This window comes from Diorhabda sublineata, chromosome 8 (assembly GCF_026230105.1).
Source record: "Diorhabda sublineata isolate icDioSubl1.1 chromosome 8, icDioSubl1.1, whole genome shotgun sequence".
In the NCBI taxonomy this organism is placed as follows: domain Eukaryota; kingdom Metazoa; phylum Arthropoda; class Insecta; order Coleoptera; family Chrysomelidae; genus Diorhabda; species Diorhabda sublineata.
Window position 1 is genome coordinate 28,446,547 of NC_079481.1, and position 12,094 is coordinate 28,458,640.

General features: G+C 31.7%; 1 protein-coding gene across 1 annotated transcript; it reads left to right on the forward strand.

The window, feature by feature from the left end:
• The first annotated feature begins 8,746 nt into the window (after positions 1–8,746).
• Positions 8,747–11,757, forward strand: LOC130447353 (leucine-rich repeat-containing protein 70-like). Its single transcript, XM_056784128.1, has 2 exons — positions 8,747–9,136; positions 10,919–11,757. Exons 1-2 carry the CDS (start codon positions 8,800–8,802, stop codon positions 11,620–11,622), a joined length of 1,041 nt encoding a protein of 346 aa, XP_056640106.1. The 5' UTR covers positions 8,747–8,799; the 3' UTR covers positions 11,623–11,757.
• The last annotated feature ends 337 nt before the right edge of the window (positions 11,758–12,094 follow it).

Consider the following 12,094-nt stretch of genomic DNA (forward strand, 5'->3'; position numbering starts at 1 on the left):
GTTTTCGGATCGGTATCGATCTTTTGCTGTCTAAGGATTTGGGCTTTGATTCGAGTTTATTGGGACGACTCCAATGTAATATCGTCGGCAACGCTATAGATCAGTTTTACAGATTTGATCTTTGATGTACGGGTGGCAAGATACATCCCTGGGGAATACCAAAACTTATTACAATTTGTTGCAATTAAAGTTTTTCAAAAAACCGAGACTTTACATTTCCGTGTCAAAACTTTTGCACGATCTCTATAAGCTATTGTGTCTTTTTCACCTTTTTCCTTCACATTCTTATAAAACATGATAAAATTTGCATTAGACAAATATTTTTATGAATAGTTCATGGAAAATCGTATGTCAGTTGACAATGATTCCAAATGTCGAGCGACTGTAAGAGGTCGTTGGTGGATTATACACAAAATAAAACGTGATATTGGAATACCATAAATATGTAATGGATAATAGCAAAAATTGAGAATCATGGAAATCAATTTAGCTCAGTTTCTGTTCGGTCCAACCTAGATCGCTACGACTTCTGGCTCTTTGCTTGATGAAAAATCTCGCTTGAATTAGACTCTTTCTATAATAATGAAGCAGTTGACGATGATGGGATTAATTTATTCATTTCGAAATTTCGAAAATTGGATTCCAGGACTACTTCAGGAAATAGAAACATCGCTGAGAGCTTAGGTGACGGCAAAACTGCTTCAGGAGACCTTAGGGAACTTACGCAAGCGTTGTACTTTTTGAGCAGAAAGTTTTTTGTACACGCAAATATTGCAAAAAATGACATTCAAAATATTGTTGATGAGCAAAAAAGTGGAAAACGTCTTATCTATTTTTCAACGTTCCATGTTTACATAAATATGTCGATTTCTATTGCAAATATGTCAAAATTTATTAAAGTAGCTGTTCAGGAGATTTGAAGCCTCTTATTTTCTTATTGTTTGGTGTACTTTGCAATGAGATATTTTGAAAATAATTATAATTTGGAGGGAGTATAATTTCTTGATTGAAACTCCATAAATTTTATGATAGAATGAGCTCATATTCAGAGTTCAAAACTGTATTGTGAATATTCATAAATATCAGTTGCTATATTTGATATTTCGATTATTTATTTCTAACACGTTTTTCACCCTATAATAAAAAATTGTTTACTTTCAATAGAATCCAGTTATTGACAAAATATGTTTCTTTAATAGTAATTAACATATCAAATTCATGGAAAAGTTTGTTCTGCGCATATATACAATTTTTACATTCTGGTCAATGTTGAAAATCAACGATAACCTTTTTAACATCATATTATTTTGATCTTATGCATAAACGTAACAAATTATCATTTCTCAAATTCGACTTTAAAATAATAATTTAAAAAAAAACGGGAAATGGAAAATGTGTCGAGTAGTAAACATTAATTTCACAATATCGTAAAAACTTACCTAAAGTTGAAAATTTTACAACTCTTACTATAATTCAATAAATTCTATTCATTGTATGTCGATAATATTTTATCAGTTTTGTAATGAAGAAAGAAAACAATTAGTTAAGAATGTTAATTACTTTGTATAATAGCGCGACGTTTTTTATGTGGAAATTGTCGGGTCAGTTGACCTTGCGGAGCCCTATTGAGAACATCATACATCCATATCCACCCAAATCCATTTCATCCGACTAATGCTAACTTGCAGTACTTTGAATTTCTTTATTACTTAACAATTACATCTTCCAATTTTCACTTTGTCCCTTCTTGTTTTTTTCTATTTTACATTTCATATAATTCGTCTTTTCAGCATTGATTTTTAGATCCATTTGTTCTACAGATTATTGTCTCTTGGATGTTAAATCAACTTGTCATAATGGTCCAATAGCTTTCCATCAAGAAAATCTGTGCTGGAAACAGACGAAGATTTGATAGTGCTGTACGTTACACCCTCAACAATTTCCAAGTTACTGTATCACTTTTTTATATTAACCAAAAGTACTCCTTCATAGAAATTGCACGATTTTTGTTCTTCGTGCAACTTTCCTAAATAATTCAACTTTGAATCAAATATCGGAAAAATTTGTGACATCTGGAGAAAAGTTCAAATCACAGCTTAAACTCCAGTTTTTTCTCCAGTTTCACCTTGACCCTTAGAGGAGGATTCAACCACTCAAAGTGGAACTCTAAATCATAATAGTCCTACTCACTTAAAAAATAATGACCTCTAACATTTGTAGCCTTTATAATGAAATAATTAGATGCGTAAAGCCTTTTGCCTCTTTCACAGGCTTTTCAGGCTCTAAATAACTAAATAAAGCACTAGTTAACAGAAAAAAGTAACCTTGGTGTGGTTACAACGCCACCAGAGTATACTAAGCAATGAGGAAACAGACAGCCTTGCCAAAAAAGAGGCAACGACTCTTTACCTTAGACCAGAGTCCTAGTGTGACTTGCCACATCAATGACAAACTGAACTGATGCCTAAAGAATCAAATAGAATCTTACTGGAATAATATAATTCATAACATTATCAGCTGAGAACTTCTCGTGATGACTAGAAACGACATTAAACTGGTGGTTCGTCTTTTGATAGGTCACCGCCTTAAGATGATAGATTTATCAGAGGCCGACAATAGCAGATCATCTACTCTACGAGTGTCCCACCCATTTAAATAGTAAGTCGTCCAAATCGTTCCTCATTATAAACATTCGTCTAATTTTCATTAAAATTCTCATATTATTTGTCATAAACATCAACAAGCTGTGGAAAATCAACAGGACAAACTTTGTGGGATTTTAAAATTGAGAGCAAATCACATCGACGGTCGTGAGGTGCTTCGTATGACATTTTTCACTAGTTTATAATTGTAACTTATAAATTTGAGTTTGATTCCCGGTCCAGAGACTAATGGAATGATTTTTTCGATTGCTGCAAAGCATTCATTGAATAAAATCTTTCCATTATTCCTTTCTCTCTGTATTTTCTTAATTAGCTCGAAATGACTCTCTACGCTCAAACGAAAAATAGTGTAACTTGGTGGGTCCCTTAACTAGTAAAGCTTCTAGTGTGAAGCCAATAGATCTAGGTTCGATTCCTGATTCTTCTGTTTCCTAATTCACCTTAGCTCGATGTTATTTCTGAAACAATGAGTTGGTTAAAAATGTAATTCAACTTTTTCATCAGTTATGTTCTACAACTCCTAAGTTATTATTCGGAATTTCATCTTCAAAAGTAAACGCGTCATCTAAAATTTGTATCAATGCAGTATCTTCAACTTCACTTGAAGAATCATCGTCGATAGATGGTTGTATAGAGTTTTTATCTACATCACTATCTTGTAATGTGTCTAATTCTTCTTCAAAATCAATGTTATCTACAAAATCTTGTAGCTTTTTGTTAGACAAAAGTTTATACATTGTAAAACGAACATTTTGATTATATTATATATTAAATGTACATAATATCTCAATAATTCACAATATTTGGAAAATATAAGTACCATTTTTATTTTTGGAAATGAAATAACTAAATTGCAAACTATAGAACTAGCACAACAAATATAAGAACACAAATAAGCATGACACGTGTCTACTGTTTGCTAATAACATTTAGACTGCCCAAATTTTATAAAAAAGAAAAAAAATAGACAGCAAACAATAACAAATCAGACAAGTTTACACTTGTTCACGAGCCTGAGATTCTACAATACTAAAATCCCAGATCTCCATGCATTTGAACGTAATTAAATGATTCTAATAATTATTAGAAATTCTCTGAGACAATATGTTTCTACGGTATTGAAAGGGGTGATATGTACAGATGTATTGATGGTTGCATCTTGATTTTGTGAGTTTGGGACTGCGTGCTTACTAACTTTATTCTCCGGCAAAGGATATAAAAACAAATTGAGGAATTTTAGCGATTTAATAAGAATAATCCGATATTTCAATCGAATTATTATGTTATCGTCAGTTTTTGATAAATGTGGAAAGTTTGATTTGAATCTGATCGCTCAAAGTAAACAATAGTTGTTTGTATGTACCTATAATTTGATTAATTTCATCTTCAGTTTGTTAGACTATGATTAGGTAATATAATTTACACCGTACAAATGAATCTTATCGAATTCCAAACAAACTCAAAGTTCAGTTTTTCTATTGATAAGTTATATAAATTCGTTACACCCTATATTCTTCCCGTAATCTCGGGTATACATCTGATATTGTAGACAATAATGAGCGGTTACAAAACAATAGTAGGCGTTACTCGTAATCAATTACGTTGCAACTATTATTAAGACGCGAGTATTATGAATGTAAAAAAAAGGTATCATGTTTTTTCAACAAAGTTTTAAAAGAACACCCACCCTGTGAACGAGAGACGTGCCATTATAAAATGACCGGAAATAGTGAACCATCATAAGTAAACATATATTTTGATAAAAGTTCATCTAACTAATCATTATATTCTTTTACAAGTGCAAGTGCAAGTTATAATACACTTTTCGATCCGGAGAATTCTTGTGCATGTGACAAGATTCAGTCATCTAATGTTTCCTTCAGATCTTGAGCGCTTTTTTTAAGATTAACATTTTAAGGGGCACACCTAGTGTGACAGCCTGAAAAAAGGCAATTTTTGGGAATTAAAAACATAAAAAACTAGTGAATCAATCGTTTTAAAATTTTCAGAGTATATTTATACGTATTTTGAGAATACACAGTGAAATTTTTGAAATCAAATAATAAATATTTTTGAAATGACACGCGATCTCCGACGGTGCCAAAAAAGGTCCTCAACTGTTGGAGTTATTGCAGCCTTCTCCGTTGATAAAACCTAAATCAAAAAAATTGTGTGTGTGTGTGTGTGTGTCAGCTCCGACGCACGACTGGAATTTACTCCTTAAGTTCTATAGTCTAACCAGAAGCAAAAAGAGTTTATTTAACTTAAAAAAGATTGGTTAATTGCCAGAATATTTTGGGCTTCCTTCACTATTTTTTTTAAATCTGTAAGCCCGTTGTCTCTCGGCTGGAGTTTTTGGAGGTTTAGATTTTTTCCTAGACAAAAAATATAAAAAAAAATTAATAAATGGATAATTATAAAAATTTTAACCGACTTTAAGAAAATTGATAAAAAAAGGTTTTTATAAACATTTTTTTTAAATTATTATAATTAATTTTTTATATAAAATATAATATTATCTTAATAATTAACAAAAATGGTTTTAAAAATATAATTATGTCACTAAATCTTTTGCATACAATAATAAATAGTACATGAAAATTATTTAAATAAGCTAAAAAATAACTTTTCGAAAGAAAATTATATAAAAACATTATTATAATGAAAAAATATTGTCGTTTCTTCTGATAATATTATCGAATTATTGACTTGTTAATATTTAAAAATTATTTATAAAATAAATCATAATAACGTGGAAGAATTTATAGACATCGACAAAAAAAATTATTTTTGGTTAGGTTAGAAATTTTCTATTTTATGTGGATGCGCTCGATAATTCATATTGGATTGATTATCTAATTTTATGTGTTGTTTTCAAATATATATTTATATGAACTACATCGATAATTATTAAAATATTTAATAAATACAAATTGCACATGCTCATACATATAATACATGAATTATAACGTACCTTGCAACCACGTGTTTGTTAGATGTTCCGGCAATATCATCTACACCACTTTCTGCTATAGTTATTTGAAAATACTTTCAGTTCACTTTAGCGGAACACAATGATAATAAAACTTCACAATGACAGCAATATAAATATGTTGACACTGACAAATTAGAAAGTTGCGCATCATAGGATGCGCACCAAATACGTAACGAGCTCATTCATCGATAGATTTTACTCCTCACATTTTTCTCATACCGGGCCCCTTATATATGCAAATCGATTCTTAAGGAGTAAACTCCAAAAAATTATCGTTAAACTAAAACATATTGTCTGTACGATTACCTTCGGGTGAACAAAAAAATCAAAAATGACATAATGGCGGCATGTCGAAAAAAAATTAAATTCTACCCAAAATTTTGGTCTTTTTGGCATGCCAAAATTCGATTTTTGATCAGATCAAAAAACTTTAGGGTCATCGTATAGAGAACTATATAGATAAGATGCAAAAAAAATTTGATAGCGATCAGATCATTTGTCTCCTAGTAATGGATTAAAATCATACTTATAGTTAATCTGCTATCCCGGACCCATTTAATTCACCTTCCTTTTCCTCAAAAAGTGCTTGTTGAGCTGAAGAAGGTCTTCTTCGAGATAATAGAATGCGTTATCAATCATTGGTCCAAAATTAATGTCCGAATCACCACATTCACAAATGATAGCTATTTCAACTCCGCCAGTACACTTTGTGTGATCCCTGACCACGTTTTCGTGGACAGACAAGATTATTTACTATTGCTTGCGCTTCGGAAAATGTTATAGTACACGTTACTGTAGGAATTCGATTAGTATCGGACGTTAGTTGTGCAGAATCTCCAAGGGACTGTTCAACAGCCTGCTTTCCTTTTGCTTCTTGTGCGATATTTCAATATGTTATTCCAAAGCGATATATAAAATTTCAACAGGTTTGGTTTTTGGAACTTTACATATCTTCTCACTTGAACACTTGTGCGCTTATCAAAGTGAATATCTGTTTTTCCTTCTACAGGATTAATTACCAGGTCCATTTATTCCTTGCTTATTCCAATGATGAAGAATATCGAACAGGAAACTACTTCGTTGTTGTTAGTTTGAGCAAATTGTGATTCTAGATCGATTTTCCTTGACAAAACATTGCAGATATAATTTATTTGTGAAGTTTGAATTGCGCCAAGATGATCTAAGAGTAAAAGATCATTATATTTTTGTGGAGAATAATTTCTAAATGTATATGTCAATAGATTTTCCACTGGTGTTGTTAGGAATTCACGCTGAATTGTGGAATCGAGTTGCAAAGATGCAAACTGACCTGACACAAAAGTTGACGCCCACAAACATTCGTTAAATATAAATACAGATACAAATTTCTGGTCAATATATTGTGTAAACGTTCAGACTGTCCTGGTAGGCCTTTAAATATTTCGAGCAAAACCACGGATAGCGTTTGTCCTTGTAGTCACTTTACCAATTTAAAGCGCAAGAATGCTTAGTATCAGTACGCGTTTCCATAGATTTAATTATGTGTTGTTTGTTGAAGGAAAACTTCTGATGTTCAGATTCAGTTCAATATGTGGTCAAAAAGTAAAACTGAAATTTGATTAATGCCACTTTTTCAGTGTGCTGTTCTGAATTGGTATATTATTCCGTCTTCAAGAAAACCTGTAACGTGTCTTTTGTGACCTTAATTTTAAATCTTCTAAAAGACCTCTTCCAGTATTCTGAAGGGGTTTCTGCTGGATGATTGCTTCTATGACGTTGCTTCTCCGTAATACGCGGCATTGTCAATGTCCTCCTCCAGTTCGACTTTCTCTGTAGCAACAGCAGCTTCCTTTATAATTTCGTCTGTCACTTGACGACGACGCTTTGACTACGTCTAAAGCTACAGATTGGCTTCCATCAAAGCCGAGTATTTGACTACCAACATAATCCCCAGAATGAGAGAAATTCTGGAAGTAGCCGCGTGCAGTTGGAAGACACTATTTCCTTCATGAGATGTTTGTAAGGCTTCCAGAATCACTGGAAATTTTTTTTTTAAAACTCTTTTGTGTTTCTTGCCTCGCAAAGTCTGGAAATATCAACTTCCTCTTAAAAACTGACTCCCGTTTATAGTATCTTTGGTGGTTCCTATGGCAATTCTAGTTTCAGGAAGTAATTTAGATCATTGATAACTAGATTCAGTTTGTGGGACGAGCAATGAAAGTAGAGGGCTTTGGTGTACTTGAACATCGTTAAACAACCATCAAAACCAACGGATTTATTTATATTCAGATCCTCTTTTGTCAAAAACTCATCTATGCTATGTGTAATCGATTTCGCATCGAAATCTTCTAGCTCAATGATTCCGACAAACATTTATTGGACTTGGATGTGGAATTTATAAATAGGTAAGGAAGTTAATTGCTCGCAGGGCCTTAGGACTTTGATAGCTTTGCCTCCCTGCTCTCCTTGGTGACGCCCTTGGTATTTTTAATACTTGAACCTATCCATAAACTGAATCATTTGCTTATAGCTTTTGTAAGTTCGATGACCCTCGGAAAACGCCTTTTTAAGATACGTTTTACCAAAGGCGACAGCGTTGACTTTTGTCATATTAACCAATAAGGCCTAGAAGAAGACGATCAAATCCAGTTATTGGATTGTGGGTTTGATAGACAACACGTAAAAAGAACAGATAAAATATACGACACAGGATGAGTGGCTAGAAGTCTTTCCAAACACCAAATTAAGTCGACGTCAAGAAAGATAAACATTGTTGAAAATTCGTTTAATGTCATAGAAGATAGTTCATCCTAATGATTAGAATTTTATTTATTCTATTTTATAAATTTGTAACACCTATTGGGTTGATTGGTACTTCGGTGTAATGTGGTTTTGTTTTTCTAAAGTCCAAAGGAATTTTTTTAATAATTTTTTACACGATATGTATGTTTGAATTTAGTATTCTCAATTTTTGACATTTTTTTCATATCTCTATTTCTATTATCCTTTTTTTAATCGCTATAAAGTTATGTATATGAATTACTATTCTTGATATATAGAAAAATAGATACCCTACGCTACTGTCTACCATATTTTCAATCTTTATATCAAATAAACAACATCTTTTAGCCTTAAAACACATTTTATTCATATAATATCGAGATGTGGTTAATTTTAGTATTCTCGTTAATATTTTTTTATACTTCTTCTGGTAACCCAGTAGACGTCACATTTAAAAATGTCACTTTTCGTGGTTATCAAATGTTTACACCGAAATTCAAACCTACAATTCTTCTGGGAAATAACCTAAAAGATTTTTTACCGAAACTGCCTTTTGATAACATTGAATTTTTAGATCAAAAAATTCCTATTATCTACAAAGAAGCAATTACCGATATTAGTCAATTATATGAGTTGGATATGGATTTTTGCGAAATCAAAGAAATCAGACCTGGAGCTTTTAGAAATTTGACTAATTTGAACAGAATGTCTTTTAAAAGTAGGTATAAATGGAGTATTTCTACGTATATCATATACAGATTGTTCATAAAATGATGTATTTGAATTAAATTGATTCGGATGCTTCAAATAATTTCATAAAATTTCATTGTGTGGTCATGATCATCAGATAATTCGTCTACTAGCCTCACATTATTGGAAAAAACGTATTCTTCTCAATAATATTACAGATTAATAATTCATATCTTATATTAATGAAGTTTTCTAAATGAATTGATAATAATTTTCTACAAAACTTTGTGTAGCATCCCAAAATATTTTATCTTAATTTACGGTCTTTGAAAGGTCACTTTTAGGATGATTTTCAATTAACTTTTAAACTGTAAAGCAATAACTAACCATAGCAAAACCGATTAGAACCGTTTCTATAAGGGGCTAGAAAATTTTCTGCAAAATCAAACACATGTTCTTAAAATCCACCAAGTAGCACTAGGTTTTTTCTCTAATCATATCACGTCTTCGCAATAGTGTTGTTTTCTTCTTTTGAAGTCGAGAAAAGTTGTGTATAAATGCGTGTGATGGTTTTACCTCTAAAGATTAATTGACATAGTGCCTAAAAATCAAGCAAAGAATATTCAGAGAAACCCAATTGCATTGAAAAAGAAGCAGGATAAAGTTTCAAGGTATGTACACAACTCGTATCGACTTTTTAAACTCCATTTGAGTTTTGCTAGGTTAATATCATCTCATGCTGAGAGATCGTGTTCATTTGTCATTTTTTCACACGTTTCTTGATAACTGAAAACCTAAAGAAACCTCAATGCAGGTATTCATCTAAAGCTTGCTAGTGCAGCTCTCAGAAGGTAAGTAAGTTTGCTACTCCTGGACATTTATTCATCTCTCCAAGTAAGGTTATAGATCTAATTGAAAAGAGGCTTAAGAGAATAGATCGTAGATCCTCCAACTCATGAAAGCATTTTGCTGAAAGTGGATCAACCGCTAGTGTAAGAGGAATTCTTTTAAATAAGCTTGATGCTAGAAAATCGGTAGTGTAGAATAAATATTAGGTGCAGCAGGCTTTATGAGGTAGCTAGAAGTACTGTGATGAAGCCTTTAGAACATCCTGATGTTGCAAACGTAATGGTGAGATGTTATAGACAAAATTTAAACAAAGAAAATCATTTTGGTTAGCTTGGTTGGTAACGAGGAAGTTCTTGGAGATTAATAACATCATGTGTGAGCTTGAGAAAGAAGATTTAGCAATTCGTTTTCATATATATATATATATATATATATATATATATATATATATACTTTCTTCATAACTTCACTTAATCATGAATAAAGTTAAGTTACAAGCAACAGGTTTTTCTTGACTGAAGCTCTCTATTTGATGTTAATTTTGACTATAAGCTTTAATTGCTGGCGAACAACAAGATGGGTTGCAAAACTATCCAAATGCTTGCCGAAATTTTGGATTTTACCCTCCCTGTACATTTTCCAAGATACTATAAAACCTATTATCCTGGTGATAGGTTGTTTTGATCTCAATTTTTTGAAAAAGATTAGCCTCTATTGAAAAAATAACGGTTATTGGGATGACCTATTTTGTAATCACTAGTCACAATTATTTAATAGATAATGTTAAACTGAAAATATATACAGGGTTGCAAGTAAAAGTCCTTAAAATAATCGAAATTTCTCTTGTAAACATTATTTAATGAACATCCAGTATAGTTTCCTTAGAAAATGATATAATCACGTATTTTGAAACTATTTTGTAAAAGTAAATCAATTCTGACTCACGTATTTTTATTTTCAGTGAATCAATTACGTAGAATCGAAAATGGAGTTTTCAATAAGCTTCCAGTAGAAACTGTCGACCTAAGCTTCAATCAAATAAGCTACATCCATACGAAGGCTTTCGATGATATGCCGGAATTGTTCCAGATCAATTTAGGAACGAATTGGCTCTCGAAATGGAACCCTGATTGGTTCACTAACACCCCCAAATTATCAGTTCTTTATTTCAGAAATAATTTCATCGAGGAACTTCCAGCGAAAAGTTTTAAGAATTTGAAAAAGGAAAGATATGTGACAATTGATTTAATTTTTAATGGGAATAGGATATCTTCTATACATCGGGACGCATTTGAGGGTTTGAAACAAATACACATACTATCATTGAGCAACAATCTTTTACAAAATTTCGATAAAAATTTATTGAAAAACGTTGTTGTGAAATACATGGAATTAAATAATAACAGCATCGCGTGTTTCGATGATTTAGACGAAGTATTTAAGGCAACTTACACTTACATAGACAACAATCCAATAAAATGTGATTGTTTGAAAAAAATTCAAACTTGGTCGGAAAAAAACCATAAAGACGTTGGAGTTGCAGACATGAATTGTCCAGAAGATCATCACAATATTATAGAAATCGAGGATGTTCAGGAACTTGCTAAAGATATTTATGCCATTCAAAAAATCACTTTGATTTTACCAGATAATGAAATTTCCTAATTTCGATCTTAATAATAGTATAACAAAGGAAATAATTACCAGTATACTATTGTGGGTTGTCTAGATTTATTTAGTTAATTTATACAATCACCTGTAGTGCTTTTTGTGAGAATTAATAAAATAATTATTACATGGTCTCGGCGCTTCATATTTCTTTACAATATCATAGTTCAGTGAATCTACATCAAAATTGACAGATATAAATAAAAACTGGTAAGGAATAGATATTGGCATGAGCATTATCTCAGCAGCATATAGTCGTTGAGCCGTTTGCAGTCGAATAATTTCTCAATTATAAAACGATTGGAAAACTAAAAAAAAAACGCTCGAAAATAGTTTTCAGGCAATTATGGCATTGAAATTTAGTACACATCAACATCATTATCGTTTACATTCTACATAATCCTGGCATTCGAAACCCTGCTTTCTTCTATTGCTGATTATAGTATTGGGTACCAAGTTTCAACTGCAA